This window comes from Zalophus californianus, chromosome 16 (assembly GCF_009762305.2).
Source record: "Zalophus californianus isolate mZalCal1 chromosome 16, mZalCal1.pri.v2, whole genome shotgun sequence".
Lineage (NCBI taxonomy): Eukaryota > Metazoa > Chordata > Mammalia > Carnivora > Otariidae > Zalophus > Zalophus californianus.
This window is the reverse complement of record NC_045610.1, coordinates 62337230-62364596: the sequence shown is the minus strand read 5'-3', so window position 1 is coordinate 62364596 and position 27367 is coordinate 62337230. Positions and strand designations below refer to the sequence as shown.

The 27367-nt window shown below is 47.5% G+C and overlaps 1 protein-coding gene across 2 annotated transcripts in view; it reads right to left on the bottom strand.

The window, feature by feature from the left end:
• TBCD (tubulin folding cofactor D) overlaps positions 1 to 27367 on the bottom strand; it is a 161039-nt gene that overhangs the window by 129500 nt on the left and 4172 nt on the right. For both annotated transcript variants that reach the window (XM_027626122.1, XM_027626121.2), the window contains exons 3-9: positions 23578 to 23675; positions 22430 to 22531; positions 20465 to 20608; positions 17540 to 17595; positions 14215 to 14347; positions 2764 to 2809; positions 1014 to 1146 (exon numbers count right to left, since the gene is read on the bottom strand). In XM_027626122.1, the coding sequence (XP_027481923.1) occupies positions 1014 to 1146; positions 2764 to 2809; positions 14215 to 14347; positions 17540 to 17595; positions 20465 to 20608; positions 22430 to 22531; positions 23578 to 23675 (712 nt within the window). The remainder of the gene's footprint in view (positions 1 to 1013; positions 1147 to 2763; positions 2810 to 14214; positions 14348 to 17539; positions 17596 to 20464; positions 20609 to 22429; positions 22532 to 23577; positions 23676 to 27367) is intronic.

The window sequence follows — 27367 nt, the reverse complement described above, 5'->3', positions numbered from 1 at the left end:
CAAGATTTGGCTCCACCCATAACCCACTGCCGTGGCCAAGGAAGGCTGCTGGAGGTGTCATGGACATTAATACTGCTTTACAGCAGGGGCTGAAGACCACCCTCATCCACGACGGCCTAGCACGTGGGATTCACGAAGCTGCCAAAGCCTTAGACAAGTGCCAAGCCCATTTCTGTGCGTTTGCAACAACTGTTACGAGCCTGTGCATGTCCAGCTGGTGGAGGTGCTTTGTGCTGAGCACGAAGTCAACCTAATTAAGGCTGATGACAACAAGAAACGAGGGGAAGGGACGGGCCTCTGTAAAACCAACAGAGAAGAAAACCCCATAAAGTGGTTGGCTGCAGTTGCATGGTGGTGAAAGACTATGGCAAAGAGTCAGGCCAAGGATGCCATCGAGGAATACTTCAAACACAAGAAATGAACAAATACAAAACGTGGTTCTTGTTCCTCACAAAAATACAAAAACTAAAAAGCAAAACAAAACAAAAAACCCGAAGACTATTAAAAACACAGTACTCCAAGCACAGCAGAAAAGTCTGTTTCTGTGGGAGCCACTGATTCAAAAGCAATCTGTTAATTAATCAGACCGTTAGTTAGGACACAGTTTCCATCCACAGGCAAAAACAGCTTGGCTTTCTGAATCAACCTGAAGGAGAGCTTGCTTTCTCTGAAAGCAGCTTGTATTCAGCTCTATCGTTAATGGAGCTTTCCCTACAGTGAGCCCAAATTGGTAAAGCCATATCGTACCTGAATAATGTCACATAAAATGCAAAACCAAACTTTCCCTGTCAACACTCCAGCTTCAATTATCCTAACTGTAAGATGTAGGGACAGAAAAAAAAAAAAGGAAAACTTTTCCTTTCAAAATCAGAAACACTGTTGAGACTAAGGAAATGAAGTAGAAGCAGAAGATAACAGTGTTCTTTGCCATGGCCACCTCAACCCAAGTGATCACCACACCAGCCTCTCCAACACACGCTCAAGCCGTGCACATCACGGCCTGGTCTACTGACCTCCACTTCGCTACCCTGGGCTTCAGGAACGTCAGTCCCAGCCGCTGCACGAGCTTCACTCCAAGTTTACGGAGCAGGGTCTGGTTGCTGTCAGGGAGCCTGCAGCCCTCCAGGCACTCGAGAACGGTGGAAGCTGCAAACAACAGCATATTCGGCTCAGATTGGTGGGAAGGATCTTCTGTGATCTGCCAAACTGCACTATCTGTTTGACACCCACAACATTAAAAGTACAGATGACTCTACAGGTCCCCCAGATGCAGTGTGATGGTCCAAATGTACGCTGGACCCCATAAAGAACCCCTCATCCCACGTCATTTACCAAGTGTAGGAGAATTGAACCTGCTCAACTTTCTCAATGTGAAGCCACAAATGTGCAGGTTGGCAAAAAAAAAAAAAAAAAAAAAAAGGAGTCCCCAAGAGAGAAGGCACAATAAGCAAGGAACAGCTTATGGAAACATGGTGGATAAAGAAGATGCCACGGATTACAAGAAACTGCAAACATCATGGGCCCGGCCCAATGGGGAGGGCTCTCCACAAACAGGAAAATGGGTGGCCAGGCCCCTTTGCTGCCAAGGCTGTTGGTGGGGGGACAAGGTGGCAATCACGGGGAAGAGAGGGCCAGGAGAGCACACAGGACGGCCCTTCATATGAGACACAAGGAGGGCAAGATTTGAAGACAAGTTGTCACAGCATCTGAATAATCTCCCCAAAACCCAAACAGCACGCAGTGACTGATCTGGTCTGAGTGACAGTAACGTAACACAGACCCAGCGTCTGTGTGTGCAAGTCCACTGAGGAGGAGGATGTGTGAGGATGCTGAGCAACGACGCTCACGTTTCCAGGTGTGACAATAAGATCAACCTATGTTTCCAAAAGCACCCTACCTATTTCTGGGGATACACACTACACAGGTAAGACAGCAGGGTGTCTGGGCTGAGCAGGAGCATGAGGGGACAAGACGCCGCGAATCGATGTGGGAGTCCGCTGCACCACTCCCTCTTCCTTTATACATGTTTGACGTTTTCCATAATGAAAATTTCTTTAAAAAAAAGGCTCTACTATTCAAAGTTTATTCACACATCTTCTAAGATACATAACTCCAAGAAATTTCTCTTGGTCCAGGTAGTAAAGTTCTCTGCAGCAAGAATGAGGTTCTGTCTAAAATTAAGAGAATGAGGGGCGCCTGGGTGGCTCAGTCGTTGGGCGTCTGCCCTCGGCTCAGGTCATGGTCCCAGGGTCCTGGGATCGAGCCCCGCATCGGGCTCCCTGCTCCGCGGGAAGCCTGCTTCTCCCTCTCCCACTCCCCCTGCTTGTGTTCCCTCTCTGTCTCTCTCTCTGTCAAATAAATAAATAAATAAATAAATAAATAAAATCTTTAAAAAAAAAATTTAAGAGAATGAGGCAAAAGGTCAAAACGCATGACCATGGCCCCAGGAACAATGCAGCTGTGACTGGGAGCCCAACAGGTGAGCCAGAGACTTCAGGGTATGTCCACATCACCAAGTCCCCCAGAATCAAAACCTGACAGACAGGGCACCAAGAACCCAGACCTCCCCATACCAGGCCTGAAAAACCAGATTAAAGCACACATGCACACACAAAACAAACAAAAAAACAAAGAACTATGATAGTGTCCAAATACAGCAGCTTACAGACTCTTGTAACTATGAATAAAATGTGAAAGAGACACACTTGATCATATACCAGCAAACTCACATCGCAAACACACCCTCTTACAAATAAATCTTACCATAGGGTAAACAGTCCTCACGTTTTCCATGCTTAAATATTTGTGCCTAAAAAAAAAAAAAAAACTGTTAAATGTTACAAACATGTTTACAAATTTAGAACAGAAATATTCAAAACAGTTCACAGCAACTCCCGTAATTTTTATTCTAAATACCATAAAATAATGAATAGTTTCTGTACATGATAAAGGAATTACAAGAGGCAGGAGAGGCCATGTCCCTAAAGGACTTTGTGAACTAGGAATGCAACCGTAAGGCCAGTCCACTTAGGGAGGGCAAGACATCACTGCTGACATGTACCCAAGCTGCCGTTAAGGGCATTAGCCCTAAGAAGGAGAGTGAAGAATCTCACTGGGTTTTCTTTAATGACCTGTGTGTAAGAACCGGTGTGAAAGGGTAGAAGTTACAGGCCCAAGCAGCTCTCACGAAGGTCAGGAGCCCAAGCGTGTGCTCTTGGAGTGTCATTCATGCTCAGTCAACAAGTGAGAAAGGGCTCCCTGTGCTTCTCACACACATTTGCTCATCCTGTGGGGCCCTGGTGAGGTGTCTCCCACCCCTGTCCCATAACCAGGGACTACGTCCAAACTCAGAGACCTCACAAGCTCCAGAATGCTCAACCTGGAATTTTACCCTCCACTTTTAGGTCTGGAAGAAAAATGGGGTAATTCACACAAGCATCCAAGCCCATTAAACAAAGAATCCTAGCACTGAGCACTTCTAAGAATTTCTTACAAGAATTTCCTCTCCTTCAGAAACAGTATTTAACCAGCAAAGTGAGAACTACTTCTGTTTTAGATGTGAAGGTACGTGAGCCCATGTGCGCTAGACTCCCGTCCTCCTGACACCAGGTCCTGACAGTCAAGGAGTTGCTCAGCCCTTCGAGCTGCCCCCATTGTGTGGGCTTCCCAGCCATGGAGCACTCCCCAAACCACCTGGCCTCAAGGGACAGACAAGCTACCCCATGCCCAGACTATCAGAACCCACAGAATCCTCACAATAGCTGCGGTTTTAAGCCACAGGCTTTGGGGTGGGTTGTTATCCAACAGAGAACCCCAGACATAGGAAATTCACTCTTTGGTCAGGATGCTACTGTCTAAGCCTGAACGGCAACCACCACCCTGACAGCAGGGTGAGGACATGTGGCAGGGACATAAAGAGAACTCATCAGTGCAGAAAGTCTGCAGGGAAGAAGGGAAGGACTGTGAGCCGCCAGGAACAGAGCTCACAGCACTTGGCAGTTGGTTAAAGTGTTCTTTGAGGGATGCTTGGGTGGCTCAGTTAGAGGCTCAGTTAGTTAAGCGTCTGCTTTCGACTAAGTCATGATCCCAGGGTCCTGGGATCAAGCCTCGAGTTAGGCTCCCTGCTTCTCCCTCTCCCTCTGACCTCTTCCCTGCTTGTGCTCTCTCTCTCTCTCTCTCAAATAAATAAAATGTTTAAAAAAAAAAGTGTTTTTGGGGTTCATTCACCAAGTAAACTAGTAAGAATTTAAAATATCATGACATGCCAGAAGTGATCTCTCACGCGAACATTCTTTATTTGCCAAATTCCTTACAAAGTCTCAGTAAGAGAACAGAACAAAAGGGATGAACGCTGGCGCTCACATGGCCCCATCCCTGGGCACCGGCAGATGCCTGGCTCCACCCCTTGCGGCCCCACCCCACACAGAAGGGGGCCAGCACCGAGGCGCGCAGCCCCAGCTGCTGTCTGGACTAACGGGAAGCAGTAACAATAACACGTCGTTTACGGGCACGAGAGGAGTTCCACCCCCTGCTCTTCCAACCTTGAGCCCCGCAGGATAACCCACGCGCTCTGGACACATGAAGACAAGGATCACCAAGTCCCAACCCCCTGTGAACAGACTCAGGAATACAAAGGGATGAAAAGGAAAGAACAAAAACAATGAAGAAAGGGGCTTTGTTTTGGTTAGTCTTTTTTTTTTAGATTTTATTGATTGATTTGATTTTTTTCCAAAGATTTTATTTATTTGAGAGAGAGTGAGCGCGAGAGAGCATGAGTGGGGGGAGGGGCAGAGGGAGGAGAAGCAGATTCCCCGCAGAGCAGGGAGCCCAACCTCGATCCCAGGACCCCGGGATCATGACCTGAGCCGAAGGCAGACACTCAGCCACCCAGGCGCCCTCCCCAGTCTGTTTTTACACATTAAAACGGGGCACCTTCACTGCCATGCGCCCGTGAGAGCGTGCAGCCACGCAGGCGCGCACACAGGACAGTGGAGCAGGTAGAAATGCTCTCGTCTTCTCAAGGTCTTAAGTATTCATCAGCCAGGCCATGAAATGGGAGGTGCGATCTTTTCACGGAAGCATAAAAAATGAACCAACGGCCCACGCCTGTGAAAGCACCCACTTTCATAAGCAATTACGCCTCTTCGAGATCAGAGAGAACACCACCATGCAGCCCAGGAGATATGACCGTCAGGTCTGTTTCTGTTGTTCTAGAAACCAGCACAGCGCAAGGTGCAAACAAAAGGAGTTTCTCAGTAATCATTCTAAACCACCACACCTTTCGATCGCTACCCACCCAAGCCTGCTTTTCTGCAGTGTGCAAACCAGCTTCCCCTCCCCGGGGCATGTTCTCTGAGCCTGTGAATCACAGGCCTTCAGCTGCTCAGGAGCCAGTCCGCCCTGCTGCCGAGCAGGAGACACTGGTCTAAGGCTCCCTGAAGCACCACCAAGTCAAGGCCAAGAAAAGGAGCTCCACCCAGGACCTGGGAAAAAGGTCCCCCACACCATGCCCGCTCAGGGGTGCCCCCCACCAGCACCTGTGACTTCTGTGAGCTGGTGAGCACACTCCTGCAATGTGTGGTCCCATCCCCAGCACCCCAGGAAAACGTGACATCATAAACACACCAACACGCGGTCAGGAGAGAGCTCAAGCAAAGTGGGCCCCTCCTTCTGCGCCCCTGACTCCTGTTGCAATGCTAAGGAGCAGTACCGTGCCCCCTCATGGCAGCCGTGCCACACACAAATGTGGATAAAAGTAAACACCATCAAGCACTGACACAACCAGTTCCAGGACGGACAGCATTCAGAGGATGGCCCATGGTCCTCAGCTGTGCCACAGCAAGCCCACCCAGGGCCACACCTTTCATGGAAGGCAGCAAAGCCCCAATGGCTCTGCATCTTTATGTAACACCAAAAGAACCCTTTACAGAGGAATTCTAACACACACTCCATAGTTTGGAGGACAATAACCCTCCTACCACCACCGGCTGGAACCCACTGCATCCGCTGGCTTACAAAGATAAAAGAGAGGGGAATTTGAAGGAAGCCTGCCACCTCCCCCCAAAAATAACAGTAAGCTGAAACTGGTCAGAGAAGCACTGAGAAATACAGAAGCAGATGTGTCCGGAGGGCAGTGCCCACCCAGGCTGCACTCCAAGACCAGGCCCTGGCCAGGCAGACGTCCACCCTACAAAGGAGATAAGCCAGCCAGACCAGAGGTACCTCCACAGCCCTCAGAAGAAGCAAGACATCTCCTCTCTTCTCTCAAGGGTGACCACTCTTGGTGTGGCCCTTGGGGCCCCCCCACCGCCCACCTCATGGAAGGCTGTCAGACTCCATAAACTGACCTACCACACAAAGGCCTTCAAGGACCTTTAACAGAAGAATTTCAAACACTGCAAAGCTGAGAGATCTGAAAGCTCTCCATTCAAAGGGTTGGAATCAATCCATAAGAGCAACAGACATGGTCCTGCTGCAGCCTCCACGAGGTGAGGAGGAAAGACCAGCAGGAGATGTACCAGACAGACCCAGGATTAGCAGGACTTAGTCCCTCCCGAAGAGGTCTTTGCTATTGCCACTGGCTTCAACAGCTAATAAATTCTAGATAAAAATAATTGTTTCTCAGTTAACTGAAAAGTACCAAAAATACTGATCACACATCTCGTACTTGCCTAATGCAGGAGATAAGAAAGATGCAAAAGACACAATTCCTGCCAGAGAACCTAGTAACCAGCGGGCCAGGGCAGCATGTGCACCATTCCCACACCAGAGCAGTGCAGCCACAGGCTCGGAGGAGGGACAATGTCCCAAGCTGCACTGGCACCTGGGCAGGGAGGGGCTCTGAGCCCAGTGGGAGGAGAAGGCCCCCCACCAGGAGGCCCACAAGAGGCCCCCTCCCCTCCGAGTGGAAGTGAGGAGAGGAGACCCAAAGAGGAGCAGGAGGAAAAGCGGGCAGCACACCTCCCCGAGGGACTAAACGGGCACAGAGCTGAGCCCACTGAGAGACGTTGACGGGGCCAGTGACTGAGCAAGAATACCCATGGCAGGAACCACTGGGAAGAGCCTCTGCCATTTCCGACCCACACCTCCATGCTCACCCCTCTCCTAAATCAGGGCACACACGAGGGAGCGCCAGCACGGGGCCTAAAACCCTGGGGGAAAGCAACACAACCAACCTGCTTGGCCTGGTGCCTGGCCCCCTGCCGGAGGGGCCTGAAGGACAGACCTCTGCAGGCTGTCTACTCTCTGGCTCCCCGACCCCATCCCTGGGCCCTTTGCCACTGGCTCTCCAGAGTGGCACCACTGAAGGTGGTACAGAAAAAGCACAGCTGCAGCTGAGGAACCAAGAAGCGGTGCCAGTGCCCGTGGAAGGGGCTCCACAGACTGAGAGCGGAGAGCCTTGTTCTAGGCCAAGGACAGACTCCTGGCCCAGGGTGGAGGATGGGCCTTGGAGGCGGTGACCTCCACACCAGGAAAGGAGGGCCAAGCCAGCAACATATCCCAAAGCCTCATCCACATGGCCAGATGAAACTGGACCTGCTCCCTGCCTGAGCATTCTTGTTTGTTGCTGGGCCCTCATTCCACGGGCCGGCAGGAGGAGAGAAAAGGGACAGAAGAGCAGGCACAATCTTGGACTCACGGAGTCTGAAGTACAACAGGTGCACAGAACTAGGGCTCTGGGACTAAGGAGAGGAACCAGGAACTAAAGGTCAAGGGTGAATCAGGAGAGAAACGTCAGCCGCCCTCAAACAGCAAGAACAAAGCCTGAGAAACACCTGCTTAGAGGGAGGGGTAAGGGCAGCCAGGTCCCATTCACCTGAGAACCCAACCACCGCGTGGGTGGGAGCTACAGGGCCTTTGGACGCCCTGCAGTGGAGGCCACAGGCCAGGCTGGACAGAGAGCACCAGCCAGGAGGCCCACAGCTCTTGGCCAGCTCCACACCAGCCAGCGGTACTGCTGCGTGCTCCTTCTCTCATCTAAGAGGCGGGGAGAGCCTGTAACCAACAAGGCCCCCTCCCCTGTGAGCGTGGGCTCGGCTGGGCTGCCTGTGAGCGTGCACCTGTCCAGCAGAACACGTCATCTCCTCACACAGCAGGTGTACAAACCAGGCCCGCCAATGGAATTAAAGGCGTGCCACACACCATGCATGTTTCAACAACACTCATGCCACCATGCTGCCTGCCCCATGTAAAATGCTGAGTTACATAAAATTAAAACAGTATCAGAGTTGGCTGCTCCATGGATTTAAATCCACAAGGAAACAGAAGGTACCCATTTCACCTGAATTCTACAAGAAGACATGAACACTACATAAATGCACATACATACTGAAACACACACACATTCAAATGGCTCCTACCCCATCTTCCTCCACCCAAAACCCTGCCCCAGCAAGGGCTACAACTAAAAGCTCAGTTTGGACCATTTGTCCTCCAGCCACACTGAACCCTACATGAAACCACAGAGTGCTACCCTCCAAAGAACCCTAAAAGAAAAGAAAGCAAAGCCTACATGACAAGTGTTTTGGATAATCAGGTGGCTTCTTTTCATCTTCAAAGAGCATGACACGCACTAATTAGCCTCCACACCACCCTCTGAGGTAAGAGGTTTGTTATTTCCCTTCTACAGGCAGGGAGCATGGAGCAAGGCCTTCACCTCTGCCTGAGGTCACAGGTGTTGCTATAGGCCGTCCTGAGGCTCAGGACTGGCCCATAGCAGATCAGCCTCCCTCAGGGCAGCAAAGCACCCACCAACACACCCTGGAACCTGGGACGTGCATTTCTGGTACATCCTGCCTTTGTGGCATCGAAAGCCATTCTACCTGGGCTGGAAACTCCTTTTATTTACTTAGACTCTAGGCAAAAGCAGAGAGGCTTCGTTATTTGTCCTCACACATGCATTCACGCACTGGCGATGGGATTACCTGGTTTTTAATGTTTGCAACAAAACATTCTATCCTTGGGGTGCCTGGGTGGCTCAGTCGTTAGGCGTCTGCCTTCAGCTCAGGTCGTGATCCCAGGGCCCTGAGATCAAGCCCCGCATCGGGCTCCCTGCTCCACGGGAAGCCTGCTTCTCCCTCTCCTACTCCCCCTGCTTGTGTTCCCTCTCTCGCTATCTCTCTGTCAAATAAATAAATAAAATCTTAAAAAAAAAAAACATTCTATCCTTTAATGTGAGCAATGCTTTTATCAATGATAAAGTAAATAAAACAAACTTCATTGTGAAGGGCGGTTAGTCATAACTGGCAAAGAGGAGGGTGTTTTACTGCCACTCCACACCAGCAGTATTTTTGTTAGAACCCTGTCTTTGGCAATAAAAGTTCCCACCTGCCTCCCAGCCATTACAGAGAACACATGAAGGGAACCCCCACATCACCAGTCAGTCGTTAGGCTCTTCAATCTAAGCAGTGAGAGCCATGATGGCACAACCATCAATAAGGAAGCAGAGGTTACAGCATATTCAAATGATGACCATTTTCAATTTTTAATATGGGTTTTCCTTCTTTGAATTTCCTCAATTTGCAATAATCCTAATGCTTAAAGCAGGACTAAGCCAGAGGGCCTTCCAGGGACAGGAAGCTATGAGACTCCTGTTTCTCCCACACAAGAGTTAAAATTCATCACTAGAAGAGGAACATGCTTCCAGGAAAATAAAATCAAACCCTAGTTTCGATGGTGCTTGTTACAAGTTCACCTGTTTTGCCTAACTCACACTAATGAACAGGTGGATAGAAATGAAGCCAAGTGCATCAAAGGAGACAGACGAAATCTGAAAGCACAATACACCTGCAAGTTTCATCATGCAGAGCGGACGCCCAGCCTCTGCTGTTCAGGTCTGACGAGCTCATGGTGAAACCCGCTCCCTGCTTGGGAGAGCCCAACACCCCACACCACTTCCTCCTGCCCAGGCAGCATCAGCAGTAATTAGACCAAATCACTGCTTTGAAAAGGAAAAGAGAAAAGGAAACAGGACATGTGACTCCAGAAAGACCCTAGGTTTTCCAGAGGAAACACAGGGGCTTCAGAAGGCTCCGGAAGGGGTGTGTTGGGCCCTGCAGACTGCCACTTCCCAGCAGTTTCATTTACTCACTTCCCCAGGATTTGGGTTGCCCTGTCAGGCAGTTGTCCACCCCACTGAGGGCGCACCTCTCCAGACAGCTCTGAGATATGGATGCCATGCTGCTCCAGTGCCCACCTGGGGGAAGGGGCAAAAACTTTTGGGAAAATCCCTCTATTCCTCAGGAGAAAAGAGAAAACGAGAACCTCTCCTAAGCGTGGAGCCTGGAGATGTCCACATCCACAGCACTACCCCACTCCTGGCTGGCTCTCTGCACTGAGAGGGATGCTGACCCGCTCCCGTAGCTGGCAGGACAACACTTGGCAGCCTTTCCCACCCAGCACTGGGTTTTGCCATTAAAGGCATGTGTCTCCCACTTAGGAAGAAGAAGCAGAAAACATGGGAACAATGTAGAGACAAGCAACAAGATGATCAAAAATGTTTTAAAAAATAAATAAAAGGACCTAGGGCAAAGCAACTGCAGAAGTGGACAAAAAGGGGTCCCTATGCCCTTCTCAAGCCTTCAGGAAGAGCCCCAAGGACCTGAGCCCAGGGACAAGGGAGCCATCAGGAACTCTCACAGGTGGCTTGTGTGCACAGGCCCACCGCTGTCTCTTCCAGGAAACCTGCCTCCTTACCACCAGCCCAGGCGGGGGCCACACAGGCCTCACCTGCCCGCAGGTCCCTAGGGCGGTCACAGCAGGCTCCAGCCCTACAGCCTTGACACCCTGCTGGCCCAGCTGCCCCTATGTGTATGAACACAGCTATGACTCTTGGAGGGGTGGCTTCTGGGCAAAGGCTACAGGAGACCCCGAGAGCCCGTGCCAGATACAAATTCCTGACTGGGCAAAGAAGGTCTAAAATAGGGCCATAACCACAAAGCAAGTTAGGTCGAATGTGCCTGATCATCCCTCGCCCACATTCAGATAGGTCTAGCATTTTGCCCTGCAGGTCACAGTAGACTGACAGACTCGTTATATTTTGTCAGACCTTCCAATTGTTTCTCTATGACCTAAGACTTCTCAGTGCAACTCATGCCAAGAAATTAAGAATCCCCTTACACCCAAACCTTCAAATAAAGCATTTCTGCCCCATTCACCCATCCTTTACCAGAATTACCTAAAACATAAATGCACCTCCCCAGAATTCAGGCAGTGACAGCTTGGTGGGCACACGTCTGTGTCCCGCACCTCCCCCTCCCATCCACGTCCACACTAGGTACCCAGGCCAGCCTCACCCTGCACTGACTCCCTTCATAGCAATTACACTGAAAATCCCAATAAAATCCTCTTTAAGCACCATCTCCACACACAGCTGGAATGAGAGCCACCTGAAGGCCCAGGCTGTGCATCTTCACAAGCTGATACCCATGGTTTCATCAATGTGACAGGTGTGTGGCCATGAGAAAAATTAAGACTTCAAAAACATAGAAAATATTTAAATTGTTAAATTAAAAAAACTACTGGGGTGCCTGGGTGGCTCAGTCATTACGTGTCTGCCTCTGGCTCAGGTCATGATCCCGGGGTCCTGGGATCGAGCCCCGCATCGGGCTCTCTGCTCAGCGGGAAGCCTGCTTCTCCCTCTCCCACTCCCCCTGCTTGTGTTCCCTCTCTCGCTGTGTCTCTCTCTCTGTCAAATAAATAAATAAAATCTCTTAAAAAAATAAAATAAAAAATAAGAAATAAATTTAAAAAAAAACCTATTGTTACGTACCCAAGGGAACTAAAATAGATGCTCAAACAAAAACTTACAGAAGTTCAGGTTAACACTATTCATACTAGCTAAGAATACCCATACACTGGAATATTATTTGGCTATAAAAAAGAATGAATTACTGACCTACACTACAACATGGATGAACCTTGAAAACATGACGCTAAATGAAAGAAGCCATTGACAAAGGTCACATGTTGTACAATTCCATTTATATAAAATGTTCAGAATGAGCAAATCCACAGAGACAGAAACTAAATTAATGGCTGCAGAGGGGAGTGACTGCTAACAGGTGTGGGGTTTCCTTTATCAGTGATGAGAATATTCTGAAATTAGATAGTGATGATGGGTATGTGACCTTATGCATATGCAAAATAATCACTGAATTATACACTTTAAAAAAGCAGAGTCCTGGGACGCCTGGGTGGCTCAGTTTTCAAGCGTCTGCCTTCGCTCAGGTCATGATCCCAAGGTCCTGGGATCGAGCCCCGCATCGGGTTCCCTGCTCAGCAGGGAACCTGCTTCTCCCTCTCCCACTCCCCCTGCTTGTGTTCCCTCTCTCACTGTCTCTGTCAAATAAATAAATCTTTAAAAAAAAAGAAAGCAGATTACTTATGGTATGTGAATTATCTCTCAATTTTTTTTAAGATTTGAGAGAGCGAGCGTGCACACACCCACGCGCGCACACACACACGCACGCATGCCTGAGCAGGGAGAGGGACAAAGAGAGAGGGAGAAGGAGAGAAGCAGACTCCCTGCTGAGCGCAGGCCCCAAAATGGGTTTGATCCACAACCCAGGAGATCATGACCTAAGCCAAAATCAAGAGCTGGACACTCGACTAAGGCACCCTGGTGCCCCTCTCAATATTTTTTAAGAACTAGTACACAACATATCGCATTCATTTACAGAATGGAAGAAAGCAGGAAAAAAAACAGCACCTCAACAGACCACAGGAATCCAGAAAATGTTCTATTTTTCCAGGTTTCTTTATAAAATGTCTTGAGATATCCTCATTTGAAAGGCTGTCCTTCCTAAAGACAACAGCAACACAAACGGAAAGAAACAGATGCCGAGAACATTCCTGAGAGAGGCCAGGCGGTCTGTGCCTTAAGTGCCCAGGACAGGGTATACAGAGAGAAAGGGCTTTCCCCAGGGCCCTGAGGCAGCCCTGGCTGTCGTCTCCTCTCCTCCCACATCCTGTGCCCACTGCCCTGGGTGATAACACCATCAGCCCCACTTTTCACTGGTCCTCATGACTTCCTACACCTCATCCCACCCGTCAACAGCCAGCACATGTGACAACACCCAAGAAAATGATGTCACCCTGAGTCATGGGTCCAAATGTCTCCATTTAAACGCAGTCCAAAACGCCCTGCTCTCCAGAAAGTGGGCCATGGGCCTCTACAGCTTCAGAAACAAGGCCAAGAACCAAGTCTCACCTGCTGCAATTAAAGAGCAGAGAGGAGGTACCATGCCCACAACACCCAAGACCACGAGGGCCTCAGCAGCCTCCCCTCTTCTGCGAACTGTCCTCCTCATTAGGACTAGAAAAGGCAACACAGGGGCGCCTGGGTGGTTCAGTCGGCGAAGCATCTGCCTTCGGCTCAGGTGATGATCTCAGGGTCCTGGGATCGAGCCCCACATCAGGCTCCTTGCTCAGCAGAGTCTGCTTCTCCCTTTCCCTCTGACCCTCCTTCCCCCTTGGACACCTTCACTCTCTTTCTCTGTGTCTCAGTTAAAATAAATAAAATCTCCTGGGTGGCTCAGTCAGTTAAGCGACTGCCTTTGGCTCAGGTGATGATCTCAGGGTCCTGGGATCGAGCCCCACATCAGGCTCCCTGCTCAGTGGGGAGCCCGCTTCTCCCTCTCCCTCTGCTGCTCCCGCTGCTTGTGTGCTCTCACTCTTGCTCTCTCAAATAAATAAAATCTTAAAAAAAAAAGAAAAGGCAACACAACAGACAGATGAAGCAGAAAGTGGAAAGGGTTGGAGGTAGCACACCAACCAGTGCACTATGGGCAGGTGCCTTTGTGTGTTTAACACTTGTTACTAACACCCTAACCCGAGTAGCTGAACAAAATCAAATTTCAAATCACCTGCTTTATTTCATCAGAGTTTGTTCCGATAATTATACTCTGTAACACAATCACGCAGCAGGAAACCCAAAGAGGACGTGCCCTGCCCGCCTGCCCGCCTGCCCGCCTGCCCGCCTGCCCATCCCAGCTCTGTGGACACCGCTGCCCCCTGGTGGCGACACACCAGGCTGGCTCGGGCCATCTCCTTCACTGGAGTAGAAAGCCCAATACTGACAATCCAAAAACAACCCTGGGTTTTAAGGTGCAGTACTGTGCTTTTGGGGTTAATGGTCTCTTACTATGTTCCAGCTACTTCAGAATGGACTCAAAGGTGAAGAGAACTTGTCCCCTCCCCCGGAGCAGTGTTTACCAGGGCCTGCAGCATGCCATCCATGGCAATGACCCCCTCGATGGTCTGGAAGGAAGAGCGGGCCAAGGTGTGCAGGCTCCAGTCCAGGAAACCTGCCATCTTCTTCTGCTTGACATCAGGCCGTGTGACAAACCTGCCAGAAGGAAACAAACAGGCAGGTTGATAGCTCAAACAAGGCTCCAACTGAAGAGAGCTCACCCCTTTCTGGCCCACCACATCCTCCCATCAAGAGGAGTCTCCATGCCAGGACATCTGTCCTCAGACTGTGAATGTCCTACACTGTGAATTATGTCCCCCTTTCAAGACGGACTCTCCAATCTAAAACACCAAGACACTACCCAGACCATCAGGTGGTCATTCCCCAGCATGACCTCTTTGAGGTCATACACAGGCCCCACCACCCTCATCTCCTCCCTCCTGGGCTCCCACTCATCCTGAGGCCCCCTACACTGCAGGACCACCTTTACCCGTTCCCACCACTGCCCAGGAACCCCACCAACACCTACTACTCAGCCCTTCCCTTTCCTTGGCCCAAATCCATCTCTGCCTCAGGACACTGTACCGCCTCATATGGCAAGGCCTGGCCCAGCAGCAGGCCCCAGGACCTCTTTCTCTGCATCTGCCATAGGTCTTCCTTCCCCCCACCCCCTCCACCCAGTGCTGCACAGCCCCATGCAGAGCCCACATATGCTCAGCTCTGCACTCTCTGGAAGCTCAGATGGTACCTACTGGATCCTGCCCACTCTCTTACATGCTGGTCTAAGCTGGCAGCCACCCCTGAGCCCCCACACCAAGGCTGGAGCCCCCTTTATTCCTCTCTAGCCAGTCTACATGCTATCTGACTCAGGGGCTCAGGTTGGGCCCGTCCTCTTGTAGGAAAGCTTCCACTCTGGAGGCAGAAACACAGGAAACAAGCAAAGAACATGAAGAGACAGAGGGTGGAAAATGTGCAGCCTCCAAGAGAGGCCCAGGGACACCCTCCCAAGGAGACATGGGACCAGAGAGTGTCAGGAAACAGGACCTCACACTCCCTTCAGCTGCCCCCCAGAGAACACATGTGGTGGCACTCTGCACTTAATGCTGCAGAAACCCATTTTACGACATGCTGGCCCACTTCTTCGTGTTTGCATCACGTACAAAGCAGCACCCAGTGTGGTTCCGGCACCTGCCTCGGCAACCCTGCGGGAAGCTCTCATCCCAGCCACGAGCCCTCCCACCTCAGAGCCCTCTCTTCCCTCGGCAGAACCACTGCCCAGTGTATCAGAAGATGCTCGGCCAGTGCAGTTAAAGTTACACCCATTCTGGAACATTCTGAGAACCTGGCTACACAGCATCAGGATGCATCTACAGCCTGGCATATTGGCTAGGGCATTTTTAATGCGCTGAAAACCAGCCTCAACCATGCGAAATGCTTACTCATCCTGACCACTAGATGGTGCAGGAGAGTCCCGCCAAGTGGTTGGATCTGTTCCCAGGACATTAGGTATGGAACAAAGGTTTAGGGCTTCACCTCCCCAGCCCCCAAAGATGTGGTGCTCCACAAAGTCAAACTCAGCATAACTCTACCAAACCCTCAGTACTGCTGGTAATAAAAAATAATAAAAACAATTTTTCACCTAATAAATTTGGCAAACGCGTTAAGACCTCACATAGTACTGGTAAATAAGGGAAAAAGGTAACCTTTCCAGTAATTGCATTTAAAACCCTAAAATGTCCATTCCACTTCCAGGAATTCATCTCTAAGAATCAATCAGAATGGTACAAAGTTTTATGTAAAACGTTCATGATGACAATGACTTTACTAACAAGTAGCAGACAGCAGTCTACATGTCCAAAAGGGGACTGGAGAAACAATAATATATTCACACGATAACAGTGTTTTAGAAAAAGACTGAATAAAGCTCCAGGCCCATCTGTTGGTACCTGGTACGACAAGCATGTGCACCAACATACCCCCACAGACAGAGCGGTGGCACCCACGGACAGCATCAGGACGAAAAGCAGGAGCAGTTATATCTCTGGGGGATGAAGGTACACGTGGATTTTGTACTTTATACATTTCTTTATTTTCCAAAACACAAGATTACTCTTAGAATTAAAAAGAAACTCATTTTTTTATTTTTCTTTTATTTTTTAAAGATGTTATTTATTAGAGAGCTCACACAGAAGCAGGGGAAGGGGCAGGCAGAGGGAGAAGCAGACTCCCTGCTGAGCAGGGAGCCCAATGCAGGGCTCGATCCCAGGACCCCAGGATCATGACCTGAGCTGAAGGCAGATGCTCAACCAACCAAGCCATCCAGGCATCCCAGAAACTCATTTTTTTAATCACAAGAAACCTCTGTCCAGTGAGTATCTCTGTCTCCCAGGTGAAGCAATGCAGGTGGGCTCACATGTTCCCCTCACTCCTGAAATCAGCTCTTCTATCCAAGCTCTATCCTATGGTGCAGCAAGTGCCCCCACTGCCCTACAAATTAAGGGTTTCTCTTACCACTTTGTGGAAGGTCATTTGGCTATACACCGAAGCATAAGGGGACCCTGAATGAAGTGTTGCCCATTTTCCCAATCAAAATATCCAAAAGTTTTTACAGCCCATTTTCAACTTTCACAAATGTAGAGTGGGGGAAAGCCAAATATCCTCATTTATCTACTCAATACACTTATTTTAAGTCACATTCCTACAAAAGATTAATGTAGAAAAACTGCTTCCTTCCATTTTCACATTTCATGAAACAAGTTTACACAGCTCTCACACACACGTCTTTGGCATTTTTCAGAGACAACAGGGCCACTGTTTGGGTCAGCTCACCAAGCTCATCAGACTAAGAAAGCCACGTTCACATGTTTGAGGCAAAGCCTGTTTTTTTCAGTCAACAGAGAATGTTTGGGGATTTTTATCCCAAGCCACAAATGACCCAATCAAGCTCATGATCTCCATAAACCACAGCATTAACTGCTTTCAAAGTGACCTTTAAAGACTCATCTAACTGCCACCACCCCAAAGGTGAGCTTCTGCCCCAGGTATAACTATTACACCTGTTCTAAATCTGCACTCTGTTGATGGGCCCATCAGGTGACCTCCATGAGCCCCTAGCCCAGCATTCTCAGGTTCAAAGGTCTCCAGCCAAACAGAGCTGATGCTCCCTCAAAGAAAGAGACACATACTGGGCAGTAGGAAAGACTTTCCCAGGCCCATCAGCCTGGTGTCCTCCTCCAAGGTAACACAGAAACACAGGGAACGCAGAAGAGTACGTAAGACAAACCTTCTCAACACACCAGTCACATATCAACCAACACAGCTGTGAGAGGGCCAACGCAAGGTACTTACTTGGACACAAGGACAGCAGCTGCATCTCGGGCCTTGTCACTGACAACCAAGTAGGCCTAGAAGAAAGGATCAAGGACAGGCACCATTACACACACCATATAAACCTCTGGGACCCACTCACCAGCCAGTCCCACACGCAGCAGCTCCCGGAGAAGACAGGTCATGAAGCTTCTAGGCAGAGGCCCAATTCCAAAGCTGCACAAACCACCCCTAGACTCCTTGCCAGCAAGGGCCAAATGCTGTGCTCACCACCCGGCAGGTGCCTAGTTGCACATGGCATGTGACCAGACCCCTTGAAATACACGTGTAAAAACAGAAAAATGAAACGCGTATGTGTCACCCAGCTGTAACAAAGAATCACAGGGGCACCTGGGTGGTTCAGTCCCTTGAGTGTCTGACTCAGCAGGGAGTCTGCTTGAGGTTCTCCCTCTCCCTCTGCCCCTACTCCTGCTCATCCACCCCTCTCTCTTTCTCTCACTCTCTCTCTAAAATAAATAAATATTTTAAAATAAATCATAGTGTCCACAAAGCACACTTGGGACCTGTCAACATGTTAGTATACAGAACAGTTAAGAGGCCCCACTCAAACAGAAGAGGACCCAGGGTTAAAACAAATGACTAGCTTCTCCTTGGACGCTTGCCTTAAGAAAGTTCCCAATTCCCATCTCAACTAACGTTTTTCCAAATGATACATACAAAAAAGATCTTTTCTCTGGGGGACAATCAGTGCCAAACCCTTAGAAATGTACAGCCACTCACCTGACAGTCCCACTTACAAGACAAATACACAAAGGGTATGTAAAGGTGGTTCATCACCATACTACTTCTCACAGAACACAATCAGAAACAAACCAAACATCCATCTATAAGAGAATTTTTTTAAGATTTATTTATTTATTTGAGAGAGAGAGAGCATGTGCATATCTGTGCGTGGGGAGGGCGGGGGCAGAGGGAGAGAGAGAATCTCAAGCAGACTCCACACTGAGCAGAGTCTGACATGGGGCTCGATCCCACGACCCTGAGATCATGACCTGAGCTGAAAGACCAAAAGTCAGACACTCACCGACTGCGCCACCCAGGCGCCCCAAGAGAGTATTTTTAAAATTAGGATTCAGTGGAGCACCTTCTCCTTTCAAGATTATGAGAGGACATGTACTTACTGACATAAGACATTCAACATATACCTCCAGGGAAAAAGCAGCTCACAGAACAGCAGGACACCAAAGGTGCTTGCACAAAGTGGGCAGCATGGAGTGTGGGGACGAGCCACAAGCCAAACTGCCTAGCTTCAAATTTGGATCTACCATTTATGATAAAGTGAACCAGCTATGTTACTTTTTCTTTTTGACTATCGCCCCCTCAGTAAAATGAGGACAAAGAGTTAACTGTCAGGGCACCTAGCTGGCTCAGTTGGTGGAACGTGGTGGGGTTGTGGGTTCGAGCCCCACACTGACTATTGAGATTATTAAAAAAAAAAAATTAAATTATATTTTTAAAAAAATCTTTAAGGGCCACCTAGGTGGCTCCATCAGTTGAGCATCCAACTCTTGATTTCGGCTCAGGTCATGCTCTCAGGGTCGTGGCACTGGGCCTGGAGCCTGCTTGAGATTCTCTCTCCTTTGCCACCCACTGCCACACACATGTGCACTCAAATAAATCTTTAAAAAAAAATTTTTTCTTAACTGGATGCCTGGGTGGCTCAGTTGGTTAAGCATCTGCCTTCGGCTCAGGTCATGATCCCAGGGTCCTGGGCTGCCCGCATCGGGCTCCCTGCTCAGGGGAGAGTCTGCTTCTCCCTCTGCCCACTCCCCCACCTCGGCTCATGTATGCTCTCTCTCAGTCTCTCTGTCTGAAATAAACAAAATCCTTAAAAATAATTGTTTTTTAAAAGAGTAAGCTGCCTTATTAAGACATAAACCTTAGTAGGGTTATGTGAGTCACCGTACAAAAGATGATTAGAATAGTACCTGGCACACAGCAGGTACTCAATGAATGCCCGGCTGCTGGTGTTCACATCCTGTGTAATCCCTCCTGTCTGGGTCGGACACAGTGACAGGCTTCTAACCAAGAGAATTTGGCAAGGGGTGGGAGGCCACTTCTGTGATTTGGTGACACATTATCATGTCTTCTGTCTCGCTAGCAGACCCTGCCCCTTGCCGGCTTCGAGAGAATATGCTGCCACGTAGAGGGGGCCACATGGCAAGGAACATCCAGCAAAGAACTAAAGCCCTTGGTCCAACACCCTCAAGGGTCTGGCTTCTGCCAACTGCCATGACAACATAGAGGCAGACCCTGCTCAAGGCGAGCCTTGACTACAGCCAGGGAGACTGTGATGCAGATTGCCCTGCAAAAAGTCACACCCAGATTCCTGACCCACAGAAACTATGAGATGATAAATGTGTGTTGTGTTAAACCACTCAAGTTTGGGGTAATACAAATATTATGCATATAGACAAATTATTGCATCACAAAAAGCTTGAAAAAATATAGAAGTGTTATTATTTCTCGGCACTAGAATTTGAGGGACTTCAATTTATTATCTTTCTTGCTTTGCTTCACGTTCTAATTTTTCTACACTGATCATGTATTATTTATATAACATTAAAAATCAAATTTAAAATGGACCTTTATTTTCTCTTACAACTGCCCCCTGAAATCTCTTATATGTCATTATTATGCCTAACAGAGTATTTGCACCACCTACAAAGAAATGAAATTTGCTAAGTAATTCATCCTTTCCCCTATATGAATTATCACATTTTCAAAATAGGTCATGAAATGGAATTTTACCTCACTGAAAAACAGTAACAGCAGTTGAAGAAACATAAATGTCAAAAGCGTTCCTAATTAAACTCTAATATAAGACAGCATAAGAATGAAAAACAACACTAATTAGCAGCTAATGATCTGCATGATCACATTTACCTCTGCTATTTGGAGAATACGGTCCATTACGGACATTCGCATTTGCCCAGGTTGAGTGAGGTTCCCGTCAAGGCGTGAAAAATCAAAAGGGATCAGGCAGGTCACAGAGAGCCACAGTAAAAGCATGTAGCGGGTCTCCCAGGTCTAAGAAGTTAAATCAAAGGAAAATGACTCCAGTATAAAGGACAGAGGTAACCCACATGCCCCACTCACAATCCTCCCTGCCCTCCCTGCCCACTCCCTGCCCACCACAGGCCCTTCAGATGCTATCCACCTCAGAGCCTGGAGTGCAGACCATCGAGAGTCCCTCCCGTATCTCTACTGTACCCCACCACACACACCCTGTAATACAGAGAGCTGGGAACCTCGTCAGATGAAACAAACAGCAGAACAAACAGAGAAAAATCACAATAGATCAGTATAATGGCTTCTCTTCACTGGCACCCTTCAGCATACAATCAGCATTTTGAGAAAGTGAAAAACAGATAAAAAGATGGAAAACAGGGGCGCCTGGGTGGTTCAGTCATTAAGCATCTGCCTTCGACTCAGGTCATGATCCCAGGGTCCTGGGATTGAGTCCCACATCAGGCTCCCTGCTCAGCGGGAAGCCTGCTTCTCCCTCTCTCGTTCCCCCTGCTTGTGTTCCCTCTCTCGCTGTGTCTCTCTCTGTCAAATAAATAAACAAAATCTTAAAAAAAAAAAAATGGAAAACAGAAGACTTAAGAATAAAGAAAAATACTCTCAACGTCCAAAGAGGAGTGCCCTTATTTCAGGTAGTCAACCCTGGAATTACCCATCGGGGGCACGAGAAGCAGAGGAGAGCTAGGGAAATGATAACCCACATCTTCAACTGAAATTGGGCACATTCACAGAGACAACTCACTGGTGGAGCAGTTATGAACAGTGTTCTCCTCACACTGTGCAAAAGAGTGCTCCCGAAGCAGCCTGACTCCTGGGAAAGGCCTGCTAACAAGGCTAGTCACCAGGGGGCATCCGGGAACTTGGATTTCAGAAGGCTTCCCACCATTCCCTGAGAAGGGGCACTCTCTGTGCCTGGACTATTTGTACAAACCACATCACTTATGTCAAAACCTGCTTTCCTTCTGGGAGTCTGGAATTTCAGTCTATATTTGGCAGAGTACCCACATGACCAGCCCCCAAAAAAAATCCTGCACACCGGTCTCTATGACTTTCCCTGGTGGACAACACTTCATATGTGTCATCACAACTCAGTGCTAGGGAGACTTACAAGTGCCCTGTGTGACCTAACTGGGAGAAGACTCTGGAAGCTTGCTTCTGGTTTCCTCCAAACTGCACCTCATATGCCTTTTCCCTTTACTGATTTTGCTACTAATGAATCACAACCATAAGAACAACTACATGCAGTCCTACAGTGATCCTAGAGAATCATCAAACCTGGGGGTGGTCCTGGAGACCCCCAAAATAGTTATATTTCAATTTTTAAAAATCTGGAAGGTTGACATAGTTATCACCACACCATATGTAGGCATATTTTTTCTTTATAAAGAGCTTATTTTAAAAGGAAATAATTTAAGGTAACATAATAACACAAAAAGCCAAAAGAATAAAAGAGAAGAGGGGCGACTAGGTGGCTCAGCCGTTAAGCGTCTGCCTTCAGCTCAGGTCATGATCCCAGGGTCCTGGGATCGAGCCCCACATGGGGCTCCCTGCTCCGCGGGAAGCCTGCTTCTCCCTCTGCCACTCCCCCTGCTTGTGTTCCCTCTCTTGCTATCTCTCTCTCTCTGTCAAATAAATAAAATCTTTAAAAAAAAGATTTGTTTAAAAAAAAAAGAATAAAAGAAGAGAGAGAGGGACACAAAACAGCCTAAGATAAAACTGAAGGAAACAGGAAGATGAAGCCGCCAGTCAGGAGTAGAGCAAACCAGGGAAGAAAGAAGGAGGGATGAGGTTGGGAATGAAAAGGAGGAGAAAGAAGACACTCACTTCATGGTCTCTAGGGTTCTGATCTGTAAACATGTCTAAAACAGGTTGTACGTCGGACACTTCATGAGGAAATAAACGAAGAAATGTTTTATATCCTCGAACCTACCAAATTAAAAAGACACTGAATTATTATATAATTAGAAAACACAGAAAGTAGCAAAATTATCTTTTTCCTCTATCATCAAAGATCACCACCTATCCCACCGAACGATCAGAAAATTATGCCGTATTAGAGTGATACAACTTGTTAAGAATAAACAGGAAAACTATCTCTGCTTCTTACACCATTTCCTATGTTCTGTCCCACCTTAACACATATAACATGTGCTTCATCAGAAATACAGACATGTTACAAACAAATCAGTTTTCCTTCTACCTTGTTTATACAATTGCCCTCTGACACTCAGGAGGGAATAAATCCTCAAAAACCTCAAAGGTCCCCAAATTCATTACGGCTTCCATAAAAGCAATGGTACTGCACCTCCAGGAGAGATCCTGCACTCGACCAACTGAGCCACAGAGAAGTGTGCACATGGGCAGCCCACCCATGGGGCCTTCTCACTGGCCAAGGACCTCTCTTCACCACACAGCGGGCACTACTATACTGCACAGCCCCACAAAACCCACCCGGAGATGGCTCTGAGTCACTCCCATGGTCAAAACTGCAATGGTTAAGTTTGTAGGCCAGCAAAGGGATATCACCTGGGAGTTTCTAAGAATGCAGAATATCAGGCCCCACCCCAGACCTGCTTACAGAATCAGCCTCATTAACAAGATCCCGAGGAAATTCATCTGCACATTTTCACCAAGCTTGTCCACCTTCTCCTTGCAAGAAACTCTTCTGAATTACTCATCTCTCTCTCCCTCTCCCTCCTTCCTTCCCCTCCCTCACTTCCTTCCTAGCTAGGTGCTACTTGATGTAGTCAAAGGCAAGATGCTAAATATCTCAGACATGGTTTCAGCCAAAGGACCCACAGATCACTACCACTAACATCTGATCCCCAACATATGGTAAAAAGAGAAAGAATGAAACCCACAAATTATGTGTGAAAACCATCTTTCCTGAAAAATAGCATTTGGAAAGTAATTTCTGGACCGAGTATTTAAGAAAGTATTCTGTCCACTATAAGGTGCTATGTAAATGTTACCTTGGTAATGATGTAAAGAAATTTAAAAGCCAGATGTATGAGGTCAACTGAAGATGTCTTATCTTGCACTATATCCAACAACAAGTTCATCATCCATTCTAGGGAAAAACATATGCAAAACATTTACTACAAAATTAAACATTAATATGTTATCAAAACAAAATGCCAAAAAAAAAAGACTTTATTTATAAATATAAGAGTGATTCAGGGGCGCCTGGGTGGCTCAGTCGTTAAGCATCTGCCTTCAATTCAGGTCATGATCCCAGGGTCCTGGGATCGAGCCGTGCATCGGGCTCCCTGCTTCTCCCTCTCCCACTACCCCCTGCTTGTGTTCCCTCTCTAGCTGTCTCGCTGTCAAATAAATAAATAAAATCTTTAAAAAAAAAAAAAAGTGATTCAATATTAGTAAACCTACATGGTCCAAATATCAATAGAGCAAAAGAAGAAAAACATTTTCATCATAACAGTTTCTAAAAGAACAAAATTAATACAACATTCATCCTCTCTTTTAAAATGCAGGAGAGAGGGGCGCCTGGGTGGCTCAGTCGTTAAGCGTCTGCCTTTGGCTGAGGTCATGATCCCAGGGTCCTGGGATCGAGCCCCGCATCGGGCTCCCTGCTCAGCGGGAAGCCCACTTCTCCGTCTCCCACTCCCCCTGCTTGTGTTCCCTCTCTCGCTGTGTCTCTCTCTGTCAAATAAATAAATAAAATCTTTAAAAAAAAAATTCAGGAGAGAGACACCTAGGTGGCTCAGTTAAGTGTCCAACTCTTGATTTCAGCTCAAGTCATAGTGTTGAGATCCAGCCCACATTGGGCTCTGAACTGGGCAAGGAGCCTGCTTAACATTCTCTCTCTCTCTCCCTCTCCACTACCCCTCCCCCCACTACTCACGCACATGTGTTCTCTCTCTAAAATAAAGTAAAATAAAATAAAATGCAGGAGAAATATTCTTATTTTTAAAAAATTATTCTATCTCAAACTAATATCTAATACCATGCTTTACAGAAGATACCTCCTACAACTACTATGATTTAGTGATGAGCACATTCTAACCAATGTAATAAGGCAGAAAAAAAGGATTTCCACTTCCAGTTATAAAGGAATAACTTATATGGAACTGCTCTACCACCAAAAATTAGAACATGAGACAAATATGTGACAAATCTATTTTCAGACACTGGAACAACAAGGCAGCGCAAGGCAACAGACCAGTTGGGGTCTACAGCTGCCCCAGGCTGTGTGCCGGGAGGTAATTTTTAGAACTCAGCACAGGCAGGGGAGGGGACTCAAAGACAGCAGAGGCCGAGGCCCAAGGAGGTGGAGTCAGCTGAAATCTGTAGGGCAGAGGGATGAAGAGGAAGGTACGCAGAGAATGAGCTCCAGAAGTCTAAAGAGGTCCCCTCGCATCTTTGGCTGAATGCTCACAAGCACTGGGAGGGGTCCACAAGGCCAGGTAAGAACAACTACCAGAAAGCACTGAGGCAAAGAGTCTCCAGCCGACATGGGGCCAACATCCAAATTCCATCAAGCCAGAGTAGAGTCCATGTTGAGCGCCCAGGGCAACCAGTAGACAAGACACTCCAGACAAGCCTTTCCTTAAGTAGTAAGGCTAAATTAGAGAAAAACTAGAGAAAAAGTGAGACCTGCCCTAACAAGGCTTTAATAGGATCAAAAGGATACAATGATTTACAATTAACTAAACTGCCTAGCAAATCTGAACACTCTTTAAAGACAAAAAATTTAAAACCACCATCATAATAATGACAATGTCCATCATCCACTCAAAAATTACGAGGCATGTGGCTATCTAAAGTTACGGTGACTCCTAACGGGGAAAATCAGTCAACAGAAATTCCCTAGACAAAGAAGATATCAACTTTAGAGCAAGTATCATAAATACTATAAATACTAAAACATGCTCAAGGATGTACAAGAAAACGTGAACAATACGAAGCAAAGAAATGAAGATACAAACACAAACAACTTCAAGAGCTAGAAAAAATAAGATCTGAAATGAAAAAGTAACTAAATGAGATTAACAACATATTAGGTACTGCAGAAGAAAAGATCAGAGAACTCAAGGATACAGTAACTAAACTTCTACGCTACAGGGGGAGGGGGCTAGAACAACAAGCAGCCTCAGGGCCATGTGCAGCAGTGTCAAGTGACCAACACACAGGTAACCTGAGTCCTGGGGGACAGCAGAGAGGCAAAGGCAGAGAAATATGTATAGAAATAGCAGTCAAAATTATTCCAAATTTGATGAAAACTGTAAACCTATTAATCCAAAAGGTTCAACAAACTCCAAGCAGCATAAATGGAAAGAAAATTACACCATAACATGTCATAATGAAATTGCTGAAAGCCAGCAATAAAAAAAAAAAAAAAATTCTACCAACTGCCAGAGAAAAAGCCCACTTTACATGGAGAAACAAAGAGAAGAATAAAAGACAGACCTCTTGTCAAAACCAATACAAACCAAAGGCAGTAGGACCATATCTTTTAAAATGCCGAAAGAAAAAACTGTCACCCTAGAATTCTATAATCAGCAAAATCTCTCAAAAGTGAAAGTGAAACAAAATATCAAAAGCTGAAAGAATTCATCACCAGTAAATCTGCACCAGAAAAAAATGATAAGTTTTGAAGTCAAGCAAAAAATAAAGGAGACCAGATAGAAACTACAATCTACATAAAACAAAGAATAAAGGTGGAAATGGTAAATACAGGAATATTAGACTTGGGGTGCCTGGGTGGCTCAGTCGGTTAAACATCAGACTCTTGATTTCCACTCAGGTCATGATCTCTGAGTTGTGAGATGGAGCCCCACTCCAAGCTCAGCATGAAGTCTGCTTGAGATTTTCTCTCCCTCTGCCCCTCCCCCTATTTTTTGAAAAAGATGTATTTATTTATTTTTATAGAGAGAGCGTGTGAGAGACAGCCCGAGACGGAGAGGGAGAGGGAGAGAGAATCTCAAGCGGACTGAGTGCAGAGCCCAACACGGGGCTTGATCTCACAACCCTGAGATCAGGACCTGAGCAGAAACCAAGAGTTGGTCACTTAATCCAACCGCACCACTTAGGCACCCCTCCACAAAGGTAACTTTGAACTTTTTTTTTTTTTTAAGTAGGCTCCACAACCAGTGTGGAGCCCAACATAGGACTTGAACTCACAACCCTGAGATCAAGACCTGAGCTGAGATTGAGTTGGACACTTAACCAACTGAGCCACCCAGGCAACCCTGAATATTTTTTAAAGGATGAAAATGTATAACCACGGATAAAGAGATCAAGCTAGCATTATTATTTACAAAGTATGTATTTACTGCTTTGAAAACACAAAAGAAACTGAAAAGCTAGTGAACTATTTAATTACACAACAACTCTAAACATTACACCCAGTTGAAGCAGCCAGTCACAAAAGTCCACATTCCGTCTACTCCATTATGGGAAATGCTCAGAAAGCACAAATCCGGGGACAGAAAGCGCATCAGTGGTCCAGGAACTGGAGGGAGAGCAGGGCAGCTGCGGGTGGATATGGGCTGCTTCTGGGGGTGACGAAATGTTCAGGAATTGGTGGTGATGGCTGCACAACTCTGGGATATACTCAAAACCAATGAAGAATACACATAAAAGGGTGAACTCTATGGCGTGTAAGTTATACCTCACCACATGAGCACAAGCAGCTTTCACCCCAGAGCAAAACTCTGAACAGACCACTTAGGGCAAGTGAAGCGCTCCCCGGAGGGGATGTGAGCTCCCCAGATAAAGGAAGGGCTTCATTCTGCCATGTGA